This window comes from Myotis daubentonii, chromosome 2 (assembly GCF_963259705.1).
Source record: "Myotis daubentonii chromosome 2, mMyoDau2.1, whole genome shotgun sequence".
NCBI classification, from domain to species: domain Eukaryota; kingdom Metazoa; phylum Chordata; class Mammalia; order Chiroptera; family Vespertilionidae; genus Myotis; species Myotis daubentonii.
In genome coordinates this window covers 33774760-33801518 of record NC_081841.1, presented here as the reverse complement: position 1 = coordinate 33801518, position 26759 = coordinate 33774760, and the positions used below count along the sequence as shown (strand labels likewise).

At 38.3% G+C, this 26759-nt stretch overlaps 1 protein-coding gene across 5 annotated transcripts in view; it reads left to right on the top strand.

Moving 5' to 3' along the window:
* SOX5 (SRY-box transcription factor 5) overlaps nucleotides 1-26759 on the top strand; it is a 980574-nt gene that overhangs the window by 750332 nt on the left and 203483 nt on the right. For all 5 annotated transcript variants that reach the window (XM_059682385.1, XM_059682383.1, XM_059682384.1 and 2 more), the window contains 3 exons: nucleotides 1520-1606; nucleotides 15276-15448; nucleotides 20718-20786. In XM_059682385.1, the coding sequence (XP_059538368.1) occupies nucleotides 1520-1606; nucleotides 15276-15448; nucleotides 20718-20786 (329 nt within the window). The remainder of the gene's footprint in view (nucleotides 1-1519; nucleotides 1607-15275; nucleotides 15449-20717; nucleotides 20787-26759) is intronic.

Here is a 26759-nt window from a genome sequence, read left to right as displayed (position 1 = left end):
TATCCCAAAGAAAATTTCACCTTCACTTGGTTGAAAACTCCACACAAGCCTGGTGGCATGGCTCAATGGTTGAGTGTCGACCTATGAACCAGAAGGTCACAGTTCGATTCCTGATCAGGGCATGTGCCCGGGTTGTAGGCTAGATTCCCTGTGTGCGGCATGCAGGAGGCGGCCAATCAATGTTGCTCTCTCATCATTGGTGTTCCAAGTTTCTATCTCTTTCTCCCTCTCCCTTCCTCTCTGAAATCAATAAAAGTATTAAAAAAAAAGAGAGAGAAATCTCAACACAGGCTTTGTGATACAGCAGAGGGCTCTAAGATCACGGCCTTTAAAAAAGTAGGTAGCATTAGCTAAAGAGGAGGATGAAGGTACCTTAAAATGCATTTGATGTGGGGAAAATTAACCAGTTTCTAATAATCTTATGGTCTCTAGGCCAGATGGTCCCTTTGATAAGTTAACGTGTACTCCCTTTATGCTGCTAGTAGGGGGTAGACAACTGTCTGCACAAACACAAATACACATACACACCAATGGGGAGAATGGCAGTGTACATCTTAGATCTAGATAATAAGTGTGGATATTGTTATTTAGATGGCACATACTGGGACACTTATCTTTCAGTACACTCCATTTCCTAACTGAATGCAGTGCTAATCGCGGGATTGAAAGCCATTGTCATTGTGTACCCATCTAAATGCTGACAAGAACATACAATTACATTGTTTGGAACGGAGTTTCATGTTTGGGGACTTTATTAGCATTTATATTTACTTATGCATTAAAATCCAGACACAAAGGAGAGGTCAAAACCATGCGGTATATAGAAACAAATATCAGAGGAAAGTATAACTTTGCTCTCTAAAATATGTACGCCCTGTCCCAATGCAGGGCATTTTAAAACGAGTGTGACACCAATCTGAAATAAGTAAATAATGTGTCCATGAAAGGCATTACTCACTTCTCTAGATTTTGCAATCTTTGTAAAGCTTCCTTTGTACCAACTTTTTTTTTAATGTTCGCAGCAAGTCTTTCCACAGTGCGCTTACCACCACACGATGTTAAACACATATTATAAAGTGGATGTAATTGTAAACACACAGAGGGATATAATTACATGTAGCAGATTTAAGAGCTAATTCTTTGCCTTTTTTTACTCTGCATTTTATCAACATAATTATTTTTTTGACTGCAGACTAACACCCTAAAATTGACAAGCACCCATTACAGCAGGAATTTATCCACCAAATTGAAAAACAATGAACTGCAGGTTTATATGTACCCATTGTCATAAAGAATTAGAAGGGCTTTGTTCTGCAAGAGGATAAAGCTAATGATTTTGAAACAGCAGGTGACAAAACACATTCTTTTTTTCCTCCCCTGTTATCATTTTGTTGATGAAGTCATTATGAACTGGGGCTGGGATAGGGACGGCCTTATTTTTAGCAGATAGGCTTCTAATGAGCTCCATTGTAAAGAGAGTCATGTTGATTTGCTTATATTTTTTTTCTTCTCTACTTAGAAACCCCCAGTATTGAAAAGCTACTATCAAAGGACTGGAAAGACAAGCTTCTTGCAATGGGATCAGGGAACTTTGGTGAAATAAAAGGTAATATGTTTGCAATTATTTAGAGCCAAAATATATCAGGGTTCTTATGTTCTCTTTGTAACTTATGGGATAAGTGGTGTGTTGTTTTACTAAAATAACCTTGCTGTATCTTTAGAAGGCTTTGGTTTTCATCATTAAAAGATATGTGATTTACTTCTTAAATAGGAATATCTAAAGCAGAGTTAAAAGCTGCACATTTTGAGGTGATTTCATATATTCTACATATTAGAAGTATGGATGTACATAATCTACATTTGAAACCAGAATGATTAATGGAGAAAATTTAAAAGAAATTTGCTTCTTACTAATAAGGGCAATGTTTTGGTGTTTTGTGTGGTCTTTTTTTGAGTCATAAATTACATACAACTAAGAGAAAAATCCTAAATGGGCTTCAGATAATACTGAATATTCATATCTATTTTTAATTGATTTTTTTAGAGCGCGAAAGGGAAGGAGAGGGATAGAGAGGTGAAAACATCTATGAGAGAGAAACATCAATTGTCTGCCGCCTGTACACCCCCTACTGGGAATTGAGCCCACAACCCAGGCATGTGCCCTGACTGGGGATCGAATCCAAACCTCCTTGTTCATGTGTCGATGCTCAACCACTGAGCCACACCAGCCATGCTGAATATTCATACCTTAATAAACTTATACTAATAACAAGGGGAGAAGATTAAAGTTTATATAAAACTATGGTCACATGATCCTTTCAAATTAATTTAAAAGTGTGTTTTCTCAGATCATAGTATGCAATCTATGGCTTTGTGTTTGTTGCTAATAGGACTCTTTTGGTTCTGAGTTCTAAAGGATAATTTTTTTGAAAAAAGTACTTATCAACATTAAAATATTGTTATATACTACAATGTATACCTTGTTATGGGGACTGAATATCTATGTACATTAATATGCATGTAGAAATATGGGCATAAACAACTTTTTGCAAATGTGCTCATGCACATGTGTTCTTCTAATGAGAGGCCATTGTCTCTCTTGAGGCTCCACCTCAGAGAATCCAGGAGGAAGGCGAAGCGTAGATCAGTCTTCTCAAATGTTTGACCCACAAGCCACTAACATCTCAGTAACTTGAAACTTCCAGAAAATCTTTGAGTATTTCACTTTTCATCATATACTTGGAGTTTAGGTATATTCAGGTTATGACTAGGTGCGCATGGGTGACGAGAGAATGAATGGGTGCTAAGCAACAAAATTTATCATGGAATCTGATTTAAACAAATAACAACATACCTTAAAGAGCTCAAAACAAAGTTTAAAGAGAACAAAATCATGTCTTTTTCTGAGGCAGCATAGCCTTTATATTACTTTGTTGCATTTTAACCCATTTGCGCCTGAGATAAAGGACTTGTTATTCTCCCAGGTTCTTTATTCTCCTCTGACCCAGGTAATAACTGAGAATAGCACAGAGAAGCCCTCGGGTCCCAAACCTTGTGATTGTGTTCCATTGGAGGACAAACATGCTTCCCTCCCTTGTTTTCCTCACAAGTCAGACTTAAAAGCAGCCACAGCAGCGATGAGAAGCTCAGAGGGACATGCTCAGCAGTCCTTTCAGGCTTGCCTGTGGGTTAGTTCAGGGAGCTGTGGTGCACTCACAAAAGGAGTTTCTGTCTTTAATTTTGAGTTTTTTAAGCTTTGCATTTGGAGCGCAAGTTTGGTTATTGTCCTCTGGTTCTGTTCAAAAAGCTGTTTTCTGATGCGTTTTAAAAGCAGCCGTAGATCTTTCTTCTGTCGGGGGCATGTGATTAGGTGCTGGATCAGGTTTGGCAGAAGACTGGGGAAATTGCGCTGGGTTGCCTTTCCTGCTGACTGCCCGTGACAGTTGCAATTACTCCCCATTGTTCCTAGGTGGCTAGAAAGTGGAGAGGATACAATAGTGTGTTGCCCTCTGGGGGTAAATAAATTTGACTTAATGGTTCTTGGGGGGTCAGACTGATGATTATGTGGTACCCAGGAATGTGGTTTTCATGCCACCTCAGAAGTTAGACAGGAACAATAGCTTAGTTGTTTGGCAGCTTTTTTTTTTTTTTTTTTTTTTTTTTTTTTTTTTTTTTTTAATGAGGCAAATAAAGGTGTAAGTCTCATGGAGTCATACACTGTGTACACTGTTTTTGGTCAGGGTAGGGAAAGATAAGTATGACCTTTATTCCATTATTAGATGATTTCATAATGATACCTTAGAATAATTATTTGAAGAGAAGTTTTGATATATTATTATTTGTATAGCCCCTGCAATATTTACCGAGTCTTCTTGTAGATTGAAACTTTTCTCCTCTATTTAATCAGATCAGTTTTCATTTAACTTTTATTTCCTTTTCCATTGAATTTATTGGGGTGACCATGGTTAACAAAATTATACAGGTTTCAGGTGCACAACTCTACTACACATCATCTGTAATGTGTGTTCACCACCCCAAGTCAAGTCTCCTAATTTGTTCCAGGAAAATTGTGAGTGAGTGAGTGTGTGTGTGTGTGTGTGTGTGTGTGTGTGTGTGTGCGCACATCAGCAAGCACCTATTCTGAATATCTAAGACTACAGCCAAGTGAGGTCTGAGCTCAGTTTCTAAGTGCTGGCTTCAAAGTTGTTGTGAGTGAATTACTTCCAGGGCATGTAGACAAAGAATAAAATAATAGCTTGGTGAAGTTCAAAGAAGTGTTTTTTACTTTCAAAAGAGTAAAAATGATAAACTTTTTTATTGTTAATCCTCACCGGAGGATATTTTTCCCATTGATTTTTAGAGAGAGTAGAAGGGACAGGGAGAAAGAGAGAAAGAGGAATGTGAGACAGACATCGATTGGTTGCCTCCCATGTGGTTACCGTCCATGCTGAGGATTAAACCTGCAACCCAGGTACATGTCCTTGACTGGGAATTGAGCCCCTGACCCATCAGTGCATGGACCAAAATCACTGAGCAACACAAGCCAGCACAAAAATGATAAACTTTTAAAAGTAGAAAAAATAAATAATCTTTGGTTTGGATAGTTTAGGTATCAATTATTTTTCTACCTGTTTAAAGTCAGTCTCACTTTTTAAGAAACAATGTGAGACAGTAAAGGTCACCACTTTTAAAAGCATAAAATTATTTTACAGGTTAGATTATTTTGCCTGTGTGAATTTACACCATTTTATGGTCTGGTACTCTGGGAATGTGAAGTAATTAGATCTTAAAGTTACATTAGAAACTATCCTCCAACATGCGTGTGTGAGTGCACGCGCATGCGCGCGAACACACACACACACACACACACACACACAGCGACACTTGATCCAATTTTGCAGAACAAAACAGTTTGCCTAAAATGCTCTGCAGACAGCAACAGTCCATCCATGTAATAAACTGATTAGCTACCTAAAGAAATTATTTATTTCTTCTTCTCAAATCAGCCATATAGTGTAAGTGGACAATTTATAGAGTTTTTTGCCCTTATTGAAAGCAAAGGCACTGAATAAAGTTTCTGTGAAGGATAAAGCAATACCTTTTATAGCCTCGTAGTTATTGGAAAGGGGAAAACACAGTGCCTGCATTCCAGTTGGCAACCAGTTGAGTCACACACTGTTTCAGCTAGCGTGACATTCCATTACACTGAAGGTCACTGCATTGGCACTTCACCTGAGGACAGTATCGGGGACCCATGGTGGCTCTGATTATTCTGAACAGATCATTTGTTCTCAGTCAAATCATTGCAACTTTTGTATTTTATTGACTTAAATTTATTTGTAGAATTATAACAAAAAATATCTGCATGTAATATTCTATCAAATAGCATCTCTATCTTGGTGAGGTTTTTAAAAGAAGGGCATTGTTTGAGAGGTTTTCTGGCTAGGCCACTCAGAAATGCCCAGATCAGTTTCTCCACCTGCCTTCTTTGAAGAATTCTTTAGAACCTGGTTTCTTTCCCATTGGTGTCCCTGGTGGACCTTTCTCACCCTACTCAAAAGGCATTCATCTAGGCAGGCAAAGTGTGGTATCTGGTGTTAAAGAAAATGCCAACTGAAGTTAGTTCAGTAAAAAAAAAAAAATGGCTCTTTTTGAAAGCTATAATTTTGTTCTTTCTAGAAGTTGGGACATAAAGGCAAAAACCAAATAGCTCTATAATGCCAGTAATGGATTCTAGGAAATAATCCACTCAGCAATACTATGGCCTTTCAGGTCTTGTGAACTAAAGACGTCCTATGTGGATTGAACATGTGGATTAAAGTAGATCCCCTCTTAGGTGACATAACATTCTGAGATAAAAAGAGATTGTTGATTCAGTATGTAGCCTGAAAGAGATAATTCTGTTTAAATAACATTAGACCATTTGAAAACAAGCAGCCCGGGGATAAGAATCAGATCCTAAGTAATAAATCCGAGGGGGTTCTGCCTTTCTCTCTTGTTGGATAAGAGCTCCACTGAAAGAAGCATTCGTTGTAAATTTAGACTCTCTCCCGTTAGTCTATTTATTCACTATATTTTTCAGTTCATTCAACAAATTCTGCTATCCAGTTGGATCTGAGTTTGATTGATTTATTGATTGGTTATCTCTTTCTTTAAATGCAAAGTCTATTAAGCAGACATTCTTGTCTAGCTTGTTTGTACAGTGTAGCACTCCAGCACCTAAATGGGTGTGAGGCACATAAGAGGAACTCTGTGGATATTTGCTGAATGGATTAAAGAAGAGAGCCAGCCATTTGATGTGTTTCTCAGTTGGGGATGATTTTGCTCCATCAGGGGAAATTTGGCAATGTCTGGAGACATTTTTGGGGTGTTATAACTAGGTGGGGAGTAGTACCAGCACCTAGCCAGAGACACTAAATGCAAATATCCAGAAAAAGAATTGTATGGCCCAAAATATCAGTGTCCAGATTGGGAAACCCTGATCTATGTGAAGAGTTTCCCAAGGGAAACAATTGGAGTACAAAAGCCTTAAGGTGGGAGCATGTTTGCATATTGGTTATAGAGAAACTTAAAGAAGGCCATGTGACTGAAACATTTTTGCAGAAGAGAAAGTGGGAGGTGATGATGCCATAGAAGTTGACAGCAGATCATTCAGGGCTTTCTGAGGATAGGGAGTTTGAATTTTATTATATGCTAGAGGCCCAGTGCATGAAAATTCATGCCCTGGAGGGGGGTCTCTCAGCCTGGACTACCCCCTCTCACAGTCCGGGAGCCTTCAGGGGAGGGAGGCAACCCGGTGATCAGGGGAAGGCGACGCCCCATCACACCTCTGCTGCTGCCACTGCCAGCAGCACGAGCTTTGGCTGGCTCTGGTTACCTGAGCCTCTGGTTACCTAGGTGGCCCTGGGTGGCTGGGCAGCAGCCATCTGAGGCTTGCCTGCATCTTGGGCATCAGCTGGGCAGCTGCCATCTGAGGCTTGTTTTGTGCCTTGGGTCAGCCTTGGGCAGCTGGGGGGCTGAGTGAACTGGTGGACTCTGGAGGTAGGTGTGTGGAGCGACCAGGCCCGCCGGGGACAGGCCCAGCCTTGCAGAGCCTGCTGCCCTGGTGGGGCTGAGGGGACTGGGCACCACCATCTTGTGGCTGTGGGCGCAACCATCTTTGAGGGTGGGGTAGTCAATTAGCATATTCCCTCCTTATTGGCTTGGGCACTGCCATCTTTGAGGGCAGGGGAGTCAGTTAGAATATTCCCTCCTTATTGGTTGTGGGAAAGGCAGTAAATTAGCATATTTCTTCCTTATTGGCTGTGGGCGCCATCATCATATTCCCACTTTATTGGCTGAGGATGGGGCAGTCAATTAGCATATTCCCTCTTTATTGGCTGTAGGCACTGCCATCTTTGCAATGGTGTGAGGGTCAATTAGCATATTCCCCCTTTATTAGATAGGACTAGTGGCCCTGCACACGAGTCTGTGCACCAGGAGCTCGCTGTTGCCCTCCTGTAGCTCTCTACACCCCTCCTGTAGCTCTCTGCCCCCTGCCCCACCATCCTGCAGCTCCCCCTTTTCCCTCCCCTGCCCCCTCATAGATTGTTGCCCTGCCCCCTCCTGTAGCTCTCCATCCACTACCCTGCCCTCTTGTAACTCCCCCTGCCCCCTTCCCTACTTTCCCCCTCATAGCCTGCTGCCCTGCCCCTTCCTGTAGCTCTCTGCTGTCTGCTTGTAGCTCACTGCCCCAACCTCCTGTTGATCTGTGATCTGGTTGTTATGCAGTTGGTCATTATGTAATGATCATTTGCATATTACATCTTTATTATATAGGATGCAGCATAAAGCTATGAAGTCATTTTAAACAGGCATGTGACATAATTTGATTTACCTTCCTGAACATCACTCTGAACTTTTAATTGGATAATGGATTTTAGTAGGGTAGGAAGTAGCAGGTAGAATGGGTTTTAGTAGGGGAGGTTGAATGGTTTAGAAAACTGGTACCAGGTAGAATGGTTTAGAAAATAGGTGTATTAATCAAGACAAGAGATGATGGTGGTATGGATATGGAGTAAGGAGTGGTAGTGGAAATGACAATTCATGGACTGATTTATAATATGGGTAAGGGTTAACAGGATTCCCAATACATTAGCTATAGAAACTAAAGCAGAAGAAGGAAACCACACAACGTGTGGATGTTGATTTATCTTACTTGAGAGGGGGATGACTAAAGCTGGTTTCCTTCCCTGGTGGCTTTTGTTACATTATATTAAAGAATGCTCTTTTTAAAGTCTGGAATGTTTTATAACTATTATTAGAATTTCCAATATTCACAAGGTCATTTATTAGTTCCGCCCCCACACACTGGGGGATAATGTAAAGAACATGGTAATTTTGAGCCCTAGCTGGTTTGGCTCAGTGGATAGAGCGTCAGCCTGCAGACAAAGGGTCCCGGGTTTGATTCTGGTTAAGTGCACATACCTTGGTTGCAGGCTTCTCCCTGGCCTGGGCCCTGGTCTGGGCTGGTGCAGGAGGCAACCAGTCTATGTGTTTCTTTCACATGGATGTTTATCTCTGTCTTTCCCTCCCTCTTCCACTCTCCCTAAAAAGCAATGGGAAAATATCCCCAGGTGAGGATAAAAAAAACAAACAAAGAAACAAAATAAAGAACATGGTAATTTTGATATGAAGCCATAGGACTTACTCCTTTATCTTGGTTTTATAAAATGAGGAAAATTTCTTTAACAAAAGAATAAGTTCCTTGGCTTAACTCTCGTGAGCCAAAGCCAAAACCAAAACACTTATGCAACTGATTTATAAGATAAACCATCTCCTCATTTCTCTTAGCTATATGGTATGCCTAACCTTCAAAGTGATATAAAGGGAATGGACTTTATTCTTTATGTTATTTCATTAAACGGTTTTAGATGATTTGGCATATGCCAGGTTCTGTAGTAGGTAATGAAGATATAAAAATTGATAACTAAAAATTGTCATGTCACCACTGTGTGTTGACGTTAGGAGATAAATGTGAAAATAAGATTATACAATTAATGAGTAAGTGCTATAATAAAGATACATACTCTTTGAATTCCTAAGGAAGGGAATGGTTGGTATCAGTGGGAATAAGGAAAAAAATCATAAAGAATATGACATATGAGCTCCAGCATGAAGAATGAATGGTTAGGTAGTCGGCACTTAAAAAGGATAGTATTTGGGAAGTATGGGGAAAAATTCAGTGTAACTAGAATTTAGATGCACAAAGGAAGGGGGAAGGTTGAGTTATATTTTGAAGGAACTCATTCATTCTTAAAAATCAGTTGACATTTTATTCTGAAGATAGTGGAGTTGTTTAAATGGAGGAAGTGATATGACAAGATTTGTTTTCTATGAAGTTAATTTTGGTACCTGTTTAGAGAATAGGCCTGTAGAAAGAAAAAAACAATGGCAGGAAGTTCTATTAAAAGTTTGCTAAAACAATTCATGAAAAAGATGAAACATGGCAGTAGCGATGGAGAAGAGAATCGGGAACAAGAGCCCTCCCTAGCATGCACAGCAGTGTTTGTGTTATATTGTCATTTGTGTAGAGGAAACTGTTACAGGTTGAATGTGATCTCTCAAAAATGACTATGTTGAAGTTACAAGCCTTAGGGCCTCAGAATGTGACTGTACTTGGTGATAGGGTCTCTATAGTGGCAATTAAATTTAAATGACTTCATTCAGGTGGGCCCTAATCCAATAAGACCGGTGTCCTTATAAAGAAGAAGTGATTTGGACACAGATATATACACAGAGAGATGATGTGAAGACACAGAAAAACGTTGGCCAATTACAGCCAAGGTGAAGGGTCTGGGACAGATCCTTTGCTCACAACCCTTAGAAGGAACCAATCCTGGTGACAACTGATCTTGGACTCCTGGCCAATAGATGTAAACATCTGTGGTATTTTGTTACTGCAGCCCTGGTAAACTAGTACAGAAATATTATGGTATATGCTTAAATCTTTATTAACAAGGATGGGGTACACAAAAAAACACACACCACTAATTGTGATTTCTTTTAAAAGACAGAGGTAATCTTTTGCTTATACCCTTTTATAATTACTCATGTGAACATAATAACAATAAAAAATAATTTATACTATAAATCAAAGAAGAAAAAGCTATTTTGAGGAAAAACTATAATATATTGATATAATGGATAGCAGGGATGGATATTTAAGAAGAGAGTTGAAGATGATGTTGATATGTTAGCCTAGGAAGTTAATTGGGTGGCAATGCTTTAAAAGTGGGAGGAAAAGGCAAAGTTCTACCTTATACATGATAAATTTTAAAACTGAGATCTACACTCACAGATATCCATTCTGCATCTGTAAATAAGTTACTAGGGCTGGAAGACAAGCTTAGGGTTGGCATATACCTTCACTTTTCATTGATTGAGACAGTATCCATTGTAAGACAGAGATTTTTAAATGTACAAAATAAATGTCTTAGAATTGTTGAGATATAGAACTTAGGAATTGAATCATGTTAGTTATGTCGAGGCCAGAAAAAGGCAGAGGATGAGACTGGAAAGATTATGAGTCTTTATGAGTGGATAGAAGAGGAAGGACCAGTGAAGAAGATTGAGAAGAAAAGATTAGTTAATTAGGAGTTGAAATAGAATTGAGTTGTGTCTGAGAAGTCGGTGTAAAGGTCATAATAAAGGGAGGTTAAAGGTGCAAAAAGTGTGATTGAATATGGACTCATAAATCAGACTTGCTTTAAGTTCCAAGTAAATCTTATTTACTGGTATGTCTATATTAATAAGTAAAGATAAAGAGATTTTGTTAAGCTTTCATATACCGATGCCACTCATATTTGTTTACACTCATCATCGAATTAGTGTATTTCTTTACACATTGGCGTATCACTTATTAAAATGCATAATGCCACCTTAAACTTTTGAATCATTCTTCCACATATTTACATGAAATACATTTTCTGAGTATGTAAATAATAGTAATAACATTCATTGTAGAAAATTTTCTAAATATAATATGAAGAAAAAATTAAAATGACCTATACTCGCATTCCTTAGAAATAGCCATTATTGATATATTGATAATTTTTCTTCCATTTTTTTCTAAATCTATATGTGTGTATGCATTGAGGTGTTTATACAGAAGTCTCATTTCTATCCAACTTTTTCACCTAGATTTATATTATGAGCAAATTCCCATATCATTAACAATTCTTAAATACTTTTTTCACAGATGTAAAATATTCTAGTGTATGGCTACCCCCTATTTACTCAATTATTTTCATTTGACATTTAGATTGTTTCTCATATTTCATTGCAAACACTTACTAATACTTATCTCCATTTTCAATAGCTTTGTTGGGATAGATTTTTAGAAGTGAAATTACCCTCTTGAAGATGAGAGGCTTACAAGACAAGAAATGTATTATTTTTCCTAGTGTGTATCCTAGAAATGTGGTAGCAGCTTACTCCTCTATTGACAATGTATGAAGATGTACATCTTACCATAATTTGAATATTTTCATTTAAGAAACCTTCCCAGCATTTAGATGATTTAATGTTAGGATTCTAATTACAATAGTCATATAGTTATTCTTAGAGTAAATGTCCTTTTTTAAAAATCCTCACCCAAGGATATGCTTTCATTGATTTTTAGAGAGAGAGGAAGGGGGAGAGAGAGAAACATCAATGTGGGAGAAATATCTATCAGTTGCCTCCTGACCTCACCCGAGCAGGGATGGAGCCTAAAACTTAGGCATGTGCCCTGATGGGGAGTGGAACCTACAGCCTTTGGTTTATTCATCAACACTTTAATGAACTGAGCTACCCAGGCAGGGCTAAATGTCCTTCTTTAGGATGATCTAAATATCTTAAGTATAATAAATCATTAATGACAATCTAATGAGCACCTGCAATGAATGAGGCAAGGAATATATGGCATGATTCTTACCTTATATTCACTCAGAATTTCTTTTCTGTATGTTTCTTTTCTAGCCCATGTAAATTACATTAGAAACTTTATTCCCATTCTAAATGGGCACATGAAAATTATAAGACACTAACTCTAGCTACTACATCTTAAAAAAAAAACACATGCTTTTTTCAGCATAAATTTGTAGGGAGAATTGCAGTGGGATTGGGAAGGGTGACTGAGTTATAACAGATTCTTCTATCTAATTATATATACAGGTGGCAAGTGCATTATTAAAACAGTGCCAACCTTCCTAATGCCGCGACCCTTTAATACAGTGCCTCATGTTGTGGTGACCCCCAACCATAAAATTATTTCCATTGCTACTTCATAACTGTAATGTTGCTGCTGTTATGAATCGTAATGTAAATATCTGATATGCAGGATGTATTTTCAGGGGTCGCGACCCACAGGTTGAGAACCGCTGGCTTAGTGTCTTGTGTTTCAAGTGAAAATTGTAATTAAAAAGTATGTTCTCTCCTCCACTAGTACTTTACCATAGGGATCTTATCTATCTTGAGTTTTAGAAGAACAATTAAAAGCAGTAATGTTTCTGTTTCAGTGAACTGCTCACCTCTTTGGTGTATCAAATATGTATTTAACCTAAGACGATAGTGTTCTATTGATTTTTTAGAGAGAGTGGGACGGAGAGGGAGAGACAGAGAGACAGAGACTTCAATGTAAGAGAGACACATATGAGAAAGACACGTCTACTGGTTGCCTCTCACAGGTGCACCTACAGGGGCTGGGGATCGAGCCTGCAACCAAGGCATGTGCCCTTGACTGGAATTGAACTCCAGAACCTTCAGTCTGTGGGCCAATACTCTATCCACTGAGCCAAACTGGCTAGGGTCACTGGCATACTTGAAAATATTGAACATACTATTTATTTTAAACTAGAGGACCGGTGCACAAAAATTTGTGCACTCGGGGGGGGGAGGGGGGCCACTCAGCCCGGCCTGTGCCCTCTCGCAGTCTGGGACCCCTCAGGAGATAAGGACCTGCTGGCTTAGGCCTGCTCCTGGGTGGCAGTGGGCAGGCCCAATCCCTAGGTGCAGCCCCTGGTCAGGCTCAGAGCAGGGCCGATTGGGGAGTTGGGGCGCCGCCCCCTGTCATACACAGAGCAGGGCGATCAGAAGGTTGTGATTCCACCCTCAGTCACGCTCAGGGTAGAGCCAATTGGGGGGTTGGGGCACCATCCCATGTCACACTCAAGGCAGGGTCAGTCGATGGGGAGGTTGCGGCACCCCCCCCTGTTATGCACAGAGCAGGGCCAATCAGGGGGTTGTGGCATTTCACCCTGTCGCTCACAGAGCAGGGCCCATCAGGGGGGTTGGGGCTCTGTACCCTGTCACGCACAGAGCAGGGCCGATCAGGGGGTTGGGGTGCCGCCACTCTCACACTCAGGGCAGGGCCAATGGGGAGGTTATGGCTCTACCCCGTCACACACAGAGTAGGTCCCGTGGGGGGTGGGGGGGTTGGGGCACCGCACCCAGTCACACACAGAGCAGGGCCGATCAGGGGGTTGGGGCGCCGCACCCTGTCACACACAGAGCCGCAGGGCGATCAGGGGGTTTGGACGCTGCCCCCTGTCACGCTGATCCTGGTGCCGGGAGGCCTCACGGCTCCGTTGATCCTGGTGCTGGGAGGCATATTACCCTTTTACTATATAGGGTAGAGGCCTGGTGCATGGGTGGGTGCCGGCTGGTTTGCCCTGAAGAGTGTCCTGGATCAGGGTGGGGGTCCCCACTGGGGTGCCTGGCCAGCCTGGGTGAGGAGATGATGGCTGTTTGCAGCTGGTCACACATCCTTCAGGGTGGGGGTCCCCACTGGGGTGCCTGGCCAGCCTGGGTTAGGGGATGATGGCTGTTTGCAGCTGGTCACACACCCTTCAGGGTGGGGGTCCCCACTGGGGTGCCTGGCCAGTCTGGGAGAGGAGCTGAGGGCTGTTTTCAGGCTGGAGGTGACTGAAGCTACCAACCGCTCCTTTTTTTCTTTTCTTTTCTTTTTTTATTCTGGGCCAGTTTTAGCTTTGAGGCTTGGCTCCAGCTCTTAGACCTCTGCTGCTGAAAGTAGGTTTCTGGCCTTTGCTTACAATATTGCGATCCTACTGGCTGAAGCCCGACAGGTATCAGGGGTTTTGTTTAGCTTCTATGTTTGTTACATAGTTGCTTGCAGCTCAGAGGCCTGCAGCGGCAGTTGGGGAACGTTGGAGTCCTCCATCACTGAAGCAATCAAGCCTCATGTTAGTTTCAAGCTGCCTGGCTGCCGGCCGCCATCTTGGCTGGCAGTTAATTTGCATATTGCCCTGATTAGCCAATGGGAAGGGTAGCGGTCGTACGCCAATTACCATGTTTCTCTTTTATTAGATATTATAACTGTTGTGACTTCTCCAAATCTTGGATTTAACTGTAATATTGGCTGCCCATAATATGGTCTATTCATTTTCCAACCACATTATATTATTTCATGATAGACTAAATTAACATTCTCAAACTTGAGTATTTCCTGTGGTAGCTATTTTAAAGGAAGTCTAAGTAGCATATGAGAAAAGAGTCTAAGACTTGATTGGCTATTTTTCCCCCTTGTAATGTATGATTCCTTAGTTCTGATTCCTCAAGATTCTTAAGGAATCATATCATTGATAATAATACCTTGAATTCTTAATAATTATGGTTATTGCCCAGCCTGTGTTGCTCAGTGGGTAAGCCTTGACCCATGAACCAGGTGGTCATGGTTCAATTCCCAGTTTGGGCACATGCCTGGGTTGGAGGCTTGAACCTCAGTAGGGGGTGTGCAGGAGGCAGCGGATCAATGATTCTCTTTCAACATTGATGTTTCTATCCCACCCTCTCCCTCCCCTCCTCTCTCTGAAATCAATAAAATAATTATGGTTATTAAATTTTCATGTCTTTGTATTGCCTCTTTAATTTGATTTAAAAGCTACTTAGGTCCATGCACTGTGCTTTAGACCTCGTTTTACTTTATACTTCTCATTTCCATCAGTCTCCAACTTAGAACATTAAAAATAGTAGCTAGTCAGCCTATAGTTTACTTGTAAAATAAAAGGAAAAAGCTATAGATTATTACTTGTTATATAAAAAATCAAAATATTTATTCATTCTGATATTCTGTGATGACTTTTTACTATTGAGTTAAAATCTAAAAGATATTTGTTGATTTGTGTGCAGAACCTTATATTTGGAATAGTTCTCAATGCAATAGGATCATTGTCATTGAAAAATTCTCTCTTATCATTTTTCCTTTCTTCTATGTTTTATTGCTGTGATATATTCAGGAACTCCCGAAAGCCTAGCTGAGAAGGAGAGGCAGCTTATGGGTATGATCAATCAGCTGACCAGTCTGCGAGAGCAGTTGTTGGCTGCCCATGACGAGCAGAAGAAACTGGCTGCATCTCAGATTGAGAAACAACGCCAGCAAATGGAGCTGGCCAAGCAGCAGCAAGAACAGGTGAGTAAGAAGTAGAGACACAGTTCCCTCAGGCTTTGTTTTGCCTGCTATTTATGTCATTCTCCTAAGCATACAAAGATCATTTAAAGCCTCTCTCCCCGTTTGCCACATAATAAGTAAAAAGGCAAATGACGAAGCAAACTCTGATCTGAAGAAAGTTATCCACTACTTTAGTGGTGAGTAGCATGGAAGTAATTATAATCAAGGTGCTGATAGGTCATGAGAGAAGTACCAAAAACCATGGAGAGTCAAGAGAACATTTCCAGTCAGGAACATGAAAGATTTCACTAAACAGGTGTTTATTCTGGAACTTTGAAGAATAGGTAGGGTTCACCAAATAAAGTAAATTTTCAATTATGGGGCAGGAATTTTAGATAATAAGAAGGAGCGAGAATCTGAACTAGATAGGGTGTTGACCATGGAAAAAAAGAAGAAAGCAATAAACAGGTGGAAGAGTTACGGTTAGTTGAATTTTTTGAGTGGGCAAAAGGCAGAAGAAAAGTGTTGAGCTTGAATAATAGGGAAAGTCAGGGAGAGGGCTACTTTGGAACAGCAACTGGCTGTATGATGTTGAATTAGAGCTGCTGTCAGGTTGTCCCTCTAGAGCAGCGGTTCTCAACCTGTGGGTCGTGACCCCTTTGAAGGTCGAATGACCCTTTCACAGGCGTCACCTAAGACCATCCTGCATATCAGATATTTACATTACAATTCATATCAGTAGCAAAATTACAGTTATGAAGTAGCAACGAAAATAATTTTATGGTTGAGTCACAACATGAGGAACTGTATTTCAAGGGCCAGAAGCTTGAGAACCACTGCTCTAGAGGTAAGTGAGAGACAGATAGAAATACCAATCAAGAGAGGTCTGACTTAAATGTCTTAGATTATCTACATAGACATGGTAGTTCAAAACACTAGAATAAAAAAGTTTTATTTATTTTCAAACAAGTGCTTCTTATGTGCCCAGCACTCTGCTAACTAACTGCTGAAGCTACCTCAATTAACCAGAAAGACAAAGCCCCTAAATTCTAGTGGAAAGAGGCAATTAACAAAGAAAAAGAGACATTAACAAAATAATCTCAAGTAGTGATTAGTTATTTGAAGAAATATAAAAAGAATAATTCCATAAATAGTTACTTGTATGTCAAGGCAGTATTGCTTAGCTAGGGTGATTGGGTCAAGCATTTAGGCTCAGATTGAAATTACACACAAGACACAGCCATATTAATATCTTGAGCCCAGAGTGTTCCATACAGAGAAATAGCAGGTTTATAGGCCTTGACTTAGAGAAGGGGTGAAATCATGAGAAAATGGACATGAACTAATGGTAGATCCTTGGAGATACTGGTATACAGCTGCTAGAGAGAGGAAAATGAACAAATTCAGAACCAGGAATCAATTATATTTTTCATTTAGATTCTTGTTGGCTTTAATAGTATGGCTTCTATGGAGCTTTGTAGCAGAAATCAGACAGTCAGAAATGACATGTAGAAGAACTGACAAGTAGTGAGAAACTGGTAACAAAACATAAGAACTATTACTTAAAAGAAAATTGCTAGAAATAAGGGGAGATAGAGGGCATACATAAGGTAATTGTCCATATAGAGATGGTGCATTGTTTAGAGGGCTAACGTCCCATGTTTTGTGCTCAGTCCACTCACTATCCACACTGGAGGAGATTTATTGTTTAGGCAGAGGTATTCAATACTGCCAAACATTCCAAACTGCTCTCAAATTGTAAACTAGCATAGTTGAAAGGGGTAAAGAAATATTCAGAATATATTTGAAGAGATCCCCTATTTTCAATTTATTATCTCTACTTGGTGGTTCATATCTGCTTGAAAAATATTTTTATTTTCAATGAAATGCTTCATCATTTTCTTTCAATATATATTTGACCTGTTATTGGCCATGGCCCATATCTCTCTTTCTTTACCTTCCTATAAAAAACAAAAACAAACAAACAAACAAAAAAAAAAAACAGGTCAGAATGCTAGCTTGTGACAGTCTAGAAAAACACTAGTCTTATCATGTATGTTTTTAACTTTCAATACCTCCAGACATCTGAATTCTAGAAAATTCTGGGCGCATCTGAAACTGTAGCTCAGATGGGGTTATTTCTTTGTAAAGAATCCCCACCTTGGTGGGTTTGAGGGTCCCTAAAACTTTGAACAATCACTAATGGAGAGCAAGGTTCCTTTCTTTCTCTTTCACATTCTGGCCATCCCCAAATATCATCACTAGGTTCTAGAATTTTTTACTTTCTCTGACATTCTCCTTTGAACTTTAGAAATCCTTAAGTTTTTCTAGAACGTCTTCCCTATACTGGAGAGATGCCAGGCAGTGATGCCTACACAACCTGTGAGAAGATCCCTCCTGAGGGCCGCAGGTCAGCTTTCCAGAGCCCATCTGCTTTCCCAGGTCCTCTCTACCATGTGTTTCTGACATGCATAGTCAGCTCTGTTGTGGTCCCTGCTCATTTCATCAGGTCACAGGGATATCTCTGAATGACATTTAGTATTTATTCCTTAAGATACAGGTTAAGTTCATCTTCTCTTGAGGGTTTCTTTTCTGACTCTCCTCTTAACACTCCCTACTTAGCACAGCACAGGCCTCTGCACACTCTAATCTTCCTCTGACAGCCCTTAAAGATGCTAATGATCTTGTTGGCTGATCAGCCTTTCCACCAGACCGTGAGCTCCATTCCACGTTCATCCATTCAACAAATATCTATTGGGTACCACGTTGATCTCAGCTTCTGTTATAGTTACTGGGATCCGGCAAGGAACAAAACAGACAAAAATCCCTCATGTATTGAATTCTAATTGGTAAGAGATAGACAAAAAATTAAAATGTAAATTATAGTATATGTTGATAAGGATTATGGTGAAAAAAGTAAAGCAGAGAGTTAGGGATGAAAGTGCTGGGTAGAGGGGCTCTTCTAAAGGGAGTCATCAGGGAAGACCTATTGATTGACAGGGTCATATTTGAGTAAGGAATTACAGGGGATGAGGGAGTGAATAAACCAGTTATCTAGGAAAAGAGAGTTTCAGATGGAGGGGAAAGCAAATGCAGAGGCTCAGAGACTGGAGTAGCCTTCGGAAGTGGGAACATCCTTGGTGTGTTCAAGAGACAGGAGAGAAGTGTGGCAAGAGTGGAGTGACAAAGGAAGAGAAGGAGAACATGAAATCAGAGAGAAAGGAGGCCAGATTATATTGGGCTTGCAGGCATGACATGGCCTTTCCTCTGAGACAGAGTGTTTTGAAATGATGAATAACATGACAATTTACCTTGTCAAAGGATCTCTCTAGAGCAGTGATGGCGAACCTTTTGAGCTCGGCATGTCAGCATTTTGACAAACCCTAACTTAACTCTTGTGCCGTGTCACATAGAGAAATTTTTTGATATTTGCAACCATAGTAAAACAAAGACTTATATTTTTGATATTTATTTTATATACTTAAATGCCATTTAACAAAGAAAAATCAACCGAAGAAATGAGTTCGCGTGTCAGAGGTGTCATAGGTTCGCCATCACTGCTCTAGAGTCTAGAATCTAGATGCTGGTTTATAATAGGTTGTGGTGAGCAAGGACAGAAGCAAAAAGAGCAAACAGGAGGCTATCACAACAATCCAGGCAAGAGGGAACAGCAGCTTGGAACAGGAAGAAGTACGGAATGGTATGAAGTGGTCAGTTTCATGATAAATACTTAATATCAACTGAAATATTGGGGTGTGGGAGGAAAGAAATGGACTTAAGGAGAAAGAGAGATTCCCTTTTCTACTATCTCATTTTCTACCTTTCTGCAGAAAAAAAATGTTTTTACTATATTCCTAAGATAAAAGAAAACATTACAATAAACATAGTTGTACTGATGTCCATAAGGGAAATAGAAAGTTCATTGTGCAGCCATGTAGACCCATCCCCTTCATACCGGTCTTTTCATTCATAGTAAAGGACTCTGCTTGTATTTTATCCTCAATGTTTAGCCTTCTGATACTAAATTTAAGGAAATACATTTTTTAATGAAAATGGCAATGGCGAGGATAAGAACCAGTGCTTACTTATGAGAGGGTTATGTTACATTCTCATGAGAAGGTAGCCTACCCTTTATGATGCAATAAGGCATTTTAAAATTCTCTTCTCATCTAGTCAATCAAGCATTCTGCATTAACTATTCAGGCATTTTGAAAATGGTGAGCAAAATATGCATGACCTATACCATAGTACATATTAAGTAAGAGGATATTATCAGAGCAAATAACGGATGACGGTGCTAGTTGCTGGCATTTCAGATGACTACCTTTCAGATGACCACACTGAGGGCTAAGTCCTAAGTTTAGTTTTTAACCTGTTGAAGTACCTTTGGGAATGTCATTGGATAAGTGGGTCTAAAGCTTGAAGCAGAGGTCTAGTCTGCAGAAACAAATTTATAAGCACTTGGCATACATATGGGAGTAGGTATGGAGGTAAAAGAATTGAATCTGAAATTAAGCCTATAGCACCACAACAGCGGATAAAGCCTTTGAAGGTGACTGAGAAGGAACAGACTGGGACTTAGAAGCAAAATGTACTTAGAAGCATGATGTACTAGAAGTCAAGGGAGAAGGTGCAGGAATCGCTAAAAGCCTTGAGTGTTGCATTCTGATGAAAGGTCAAAAGGTAAGGATTAAAAATCACTTCACAGTTTAAAAACTGGAAGTGACTGGTGACTTTATTAAGAATCATTTTAGTTGCGAATGGGAGCAGGAATCAGAATGGAGTACGTTAAGGAGATGGCAGTTTAGAGGCAGAAATGAGGACAGTATTTACCAAAAAACAACAACCAACAAACATAAAAACTCTAAGAAATAAAGCATCTTACAATAGTTTGTGCTACTCTGAATTCCTGGGTCACAAACCACCCCCTGTTTAATCAATACTCTCATAGAAAACAGCTGAAAATGTCAGAGATAGTATCTTCTTAAGATATCGCCAGGAAGTGGGATTTTTGAAATGAACATTTCATACTGGATTCGATCACTATTGTAGTGTTTTAGGGCATCATTCCTTTTAGGCCAAAAGAACCATAATGGTTCCCGAAGACTGAATGTCTTAACTGATCCTACTTAATGATGAACCGCTGGTACTGTACAGGCACAAGCATTTCCATTTGCATCAACTTAGTAATCAGTGTCAAATCAAACTTTGAGAAACAGAACATTGGTAATTTCCCCATAGGACTATAATGAATACACTTTAAATTTTTCCATGTGCTATTTCTCCACAGATTGCCAGACAACAGCAGCAACTTCTGCAGCAACAACACAAAATCAATTTGCTTCAGCAACAGATCCAGGTCAGAAATCATAATTTCATACATTCTTCCAATTAAAAAATATATATTTGTTTCTCATTTTTAGATGTACCTGATTGAAATGATCTAGAGTAAAAATTACTTTCAGCCCAATTCATGCTGTGTTGTCTCCAGTGCCAGGGGAATCATACAGTGGTGGCCCTGTCACGGGCCCTACTGTGTCAGGGAGCTTCAGTCCAAGCAAGCTGACCACAATTTTCATCCCATATTGAAGGGAAATTAACGTTAGAAATGTTTCATTTTCTCTGTTGTTCCATATTTAAAATGTGCCTGTAAATGTGTTCTTAATGGCGGAGGTGCAGGGAAACCAAAGCAGAAAGGTAGAGTGGGTTTTCATTTAGTCACGGCAGTAAGAACTTTTGTGGTACATTCAAGAGCCATGTGCGATACAGGTTGAAGTTAGGGAACATAACGATTTGGTGTTCAAGTAGAATCTTACCTTTAGCATAGACAGTGGGCTCTATAACCTCCATATTTTTCTTATGTGGAAATTTACAATGATAAGAAGCATCAATAAAGAACAAAGAAAGCGGTTGTATTGGTAACAAAAGGAAACAATACCTTGCCAGTGATGTCTTGTCTCTACCACTCACTAGTGTCATGAACTTGGACAGAATTTGTATCCTTTCCTGAAAATTCTTTTTCTAGAAGCACTTATTTCATAGAGCGTTTATGAGGATTTTATGAAGTCATGGATGGATGGCTTTAGGGTAGTGTCAAGACAAATAGTAAGTGTTCAATATATACTCGCTGTGACTAGCTAGGAAAGGAACTTGAGTCATGGATCTATGAATTCAACCCTGTGTAACTTCATTCATCTGGAGGCAACTATTAGATTTGCAGTCAGATTATCTGGGGAAACATTCATCATACTCTTGAAGTTTTACCTTGAGAATCCAATATATTTTATTAAAAGTGAATATCATAAATGACGGAAGAAAATGTGTCAAAATTATTTCATTCGTTTGTTAATCAGGTTTAGACTTCTTTGTCAACAGAGTTTATTCCATTGAATTTAATTGGGTCAGGTACATTTAATGTCTTTTCCCTGGATTATATAGACCACAGGGTTTACTCATTCTTGTTCTCGCTGAGATTTCAATGAACTGGTCACAGCCTCAGTGAGAGTGATATATCAATGAGATGATCCAACCAAAGTCTTCACTTTCCTTAACTGTAATTATTAGAAGTATATTTCTAATGGAATATGTTCTACCAGGAGTGTGGTTGCTCAAAGGTTTAAAACTGTTAATTAGATTTCCATGTTTAGTCTAAGTGTGATGACTTTGAATATAGTTTTAGTTGATGGTATCAGATTATCTAGATTTAAAATGTTTTTAATTATTGAAAACCTATTATAACAAAAATGTTATGGCAAGTTCTCCATATAACTAAGGCACAATTCCATAATCAGTGATGTGGCCCATTGCAAATCACTTGATTTCACTATAGTTTGATGAAGGTACCAATAGTTCTAAATTTTTACATTTTTTTTTATGAGACTGAGAGAGTCCTTTGTTAACCAGAATTGCAAAATTGTATCTAAACCCATATTTAAATATGTATATGGGTAAGCTTTGTTTGACCACTTAAATGTAATCATCATCTTCCATTCCTTTTTTTGGAATTATTTCACAATGATGAACACTGTATATATAATGTGGATTTTAAGCTCTGTTATAATGACCAAATGTTGAAATGGATGGATTCAAGCCAAGTGTAATAACCTGCCCAACATCACACAACTAGTTACAAGTAGAGCTAGGATCAGAGACAAAGTTTTCTGATAGTTAATAGAAATTTTGCTAAGTATGAGCAATTTAAAAGCTTAGAATTCCTATTTGATCAAAATGTTAAGCTGGTGGCTTCCACCAGTTCACAGAGTGAAAACAAACAAACATACCCATTAGTCCCTAAAGGGAATAATGTCACACGGATGGTAATTTGGGGGAAGCATTAAGAGAGATGTTGAGATGTATCTGTGTACTTACCCTCTTCCTAGTTTTCGTACAGATAAATGATAATGACAGAGTCAACATCCATCAAGTCATTATTTTAAAAAAGAGTTTGGGAAGTCGGGAATGTTCCAGGTGAAAATAAGTACTGAGCAAGACTGACAATCTGAAAGGAATTCATTTTCACAGCTTCTAGTATATTCATTAACTAAAAGCATAGTTCTAAAGCATATTTTATAAATTGTTAATTTGGCGCAATCTTACAAGCACTTAATAATTATGAAAGTCATAATATATTTAACATTGTCTGTTGAGAGATTGTTCCAACAGTTATGGGAGGCACTGATATACTGGTATGTGTAGAAATAAAAGATTAAGAAGGTAGAATAGATCCTGTTTTTCTCACATAAATCTTTACCATATTTCTTCTTTAGAATGTTTTCTCTTCCTTTTCTTCTTTCCACTTCCACATTTCCCTTATCAGCACAGGACAAGTAGGAAGAACAGCAAAACTAAAGCCTTATATAATAGAAGGCAAATAAAATATATAACAAATTGTATTATAAAATATTGTTTTGTGGATGCATATGTAGTTAAATGATCACATAAGAATGTTTTATCATAGATTAGATTTTCTTTGATATCTGAAAATACATATGTATTTTGAATTTGATCTACTTTTTTTCTTTCTTAAATATGGAGCTTTAAGACCTTGTAGAAATAAATATGCCAATTTACATTACTCATCTTGATTTCATTTTTTTTTTGACTTTTTATTGTATTGTTGCTTTGGACTTTAGAAAACAATGCGTTCTAATTCCTTTATTGATAGAATAGTGGACATCATTTCTATTCCACAAATAAGGCTTCCCTTAAAATTTTGGTTTCAATTGATATATATAAGATATTAACTTGGTCCAAATATTGATAAAGGCATACAATACCTTAAATTTGTTAGACAATCTGCCTTGTGTGTTAGATTGATAAAGAGTAAAAAAGCAGGAAAACCTGTCACACTCGATGGATATGTTAAATGACTGGAGAATGATATTCCCCAACATTTTTCTCATTCTTTTACTGAGATCTCTTTAAAGGAGAGGTTAATTTAGACATGTTTATTTCATTTGAAGTACATGTCATTTAATTTTTACAATGTATGAACAAGTTTGTATGTGCCTATACGCACACACATTCACATATTCTAATGACCAGGTTATTTAAAATTTATCGGGGCCTGTTAATTCTATTTTTTTCAACTCCAAATGAAAAGAGTGGTGGTAGGTTTTACTCAATTACTTATTTGAAGAGAAAATACCATAAGAATTATTTTTAAAAAGCAGTTTTAATTAATAACTTATGATCAGTTCTTCATGAACTATTTTTCTCCCTTTAAAAGCCATTCTTGGTTTTAAAATTGCATTATTCTAATTGGACTGAAAACACAATCTACTTTACTTCCTTATAGATAATTTAGAGTTATAGTTGTCTTCCAGGTTAATACATAACTCAGTATTAAAAGAAGAATTTATGTTATCTTTTGTAACATCATAAACTAGTTCATTCTACAAAAAAAAAATCATATCCTAATGCCAGAAACATTCTATTAGCACTCTAGAACTGTATCATTTCTTTATGAGATTATTAATTTTAGGAACACCAAGAACTTTCAGTCTCTCTCTCTCTCTCTCTCTCTCTCTCTCTCTCTTTTTTTTTTTTTTTTTTTTTTTTTTTACTATTGGGCAATGTTTCCCTTTAATTGTCCTTAAAAAAAAGAACATTTTTTACATTCCTACTTACTACCTATCTAGCTAACTTTTAATGTACATTAGTATATTAGTACAAATTTATAAATGTGTCAGAGAAAAATATCTTTCTAGATTTCTTTGAGGGTAAGGTTTCTACTGTATTGCTTCTGCCTACCATGGCTATTTTTTTAAATATATTTTATTGATTTTTTACAGAGAGGAAGGGAGAGGGATAGAGAGTTAGAAATATCGATGAGAGAGAAACACCGATCAGCTGCCTCCTGCACACCCCCTACTGGGGATGTGCCCGCAACCAAGGTACATGCCCTTGACCGGAATTGAACCTGGGACCCTTCAGTTCTCAGGCCGACACTCTATCCAGCGATCTAAACCAGCCAGGACCCATGGCTATTTTTAGTAATTTTATTTTCTGACTAATCTAGCTTTTATATTAAATCAACCTATTTCTAATACTGATAGTTAGGTGGTTTATGTTTCCAATAATGATCTTAGACCCATAGTTCATCTTGACCTGGTTCACTGTTACCAAAAAATTTTAAAGTAAATGAATGTGACCTCTGTGAACTTCCATTATGGCAACAAAGTGAATGTCCCTGGAGACCCAGTTTCTCTTTTATCTTGAAGCTTTGTATGGGACAGAGTTTCTACAGCTTTCGGCTGGGGAAGCATGTCCTAGTTTTAAATTTTTTACTCTTTTAATAATACTTAATGGAATTTAAGGTTCTTATTAGCACCTAATAAGGCCAAGTCAAACATGTTTTACTATGAAATCCATTTACAATATTTCTCAGGGCAGATTTAAAGATGTACTTCTTGTCAAATGAATATTTGTCATGATTCCCATACTGAAATTTCACTGTTAGAATTTTCATAAGAGATTCCACAAATTTATTGCATTTCCCCTTCTGATAAACTTTTCCTACTGTTGTTCATTGTTTTCTCTTGGGGATAAATAATTGATATTTAATAACTCCGTGTCATTGTTTCTGATTCCTAAATTAAGCATGTTCAGGTCTGATAATAGTTTTGGGCTGTTGGTTCTGCCTGGAGCTAAAGGCAGAGCAAAGAACAAATCTCCGTTCCTTTACATTGTTAGTTAGCTGGTGTATATTCCACAGTATGTAGGAAAGAGCTTGGTTCTTTAGGTGGCATAGAACTATATTTAACTGTATGAAATACAATTTTAGCAATGACTTAATCATTCAGTTAAATACATTCCTTTCACTCAGAGGGAGCTACTTTTAAATCCTTTTTTTTTTAACTACATCTCCTAATGATTACCTAATGATAGAATTTCATTCATTCATGTTATTTCTCTATGCAGATAAATATGTCTCTGTAGATAGAGATAAAGAGAGATTGATATACATATATATTTCAATTTTGTTGACATAACACATGCACATATATTTCAATTTTTATAGATATAAACAATTTAACAAAAAAGTATATGAGAGCACATTTATTTTGAAATTAAACATACCTGAATTCAGTCTGCATCTTCACACCTCATCTGCTGTGTGATCTTGGGAAACAGCTTAATCCCTCTGTTTCATTACTTCCATCTGTATAATGGGAGTTACAATACTCAAATCACAACTGCTTAATCTGAGAATTAAATTGGATCATGCCTGGCATATAGTGAGCACACATTGCTAAAAATTTCTGCCTAAGTCATTAGGGGAGAAGCTTGTTCTCTTTGTATTTCTGAGGATGCACAATTTAATGACTACTACCAGCAAGAGGAGAATTTCTAGGAAAAAAATATAATCTACATGGCAGTAGCTACTGAAAACTGTACCTTCAGTGTTCCAAATTCATATAATTTTAGAATTACAAGGGACTTTTAGAAAGCCTTTATTTAGACCTCGCTCTCCTTTGGACATTCATAAACTGAACCCAAGTAAGGTTAGATTTTCCCAATGTCAACAGAAGTTGTTACTTGTGGAACAATGGCTGGATTCCAAGTTTCTCGAGTCTTGGCTTCGCTCATTTTTATTTCACTGATATTCTACCATTTAAGGCTTAATGGCCCGAAGTTTTAAAATGAGTTTTCTTTCACTGGGCACTTACTCTTACAAAGTAAAAATACAATTTGACTTATGCACAATTGAATGATTAAGTTGCAGTCACAGGCTCAACCAATTTGTGACAAAGGTTTCATTTTATTGGAGCCAAAGTTCTCTGAGCTCATTAAGAGTTTTGGTAATTCTTGGTAAATTATTATGCAGGAT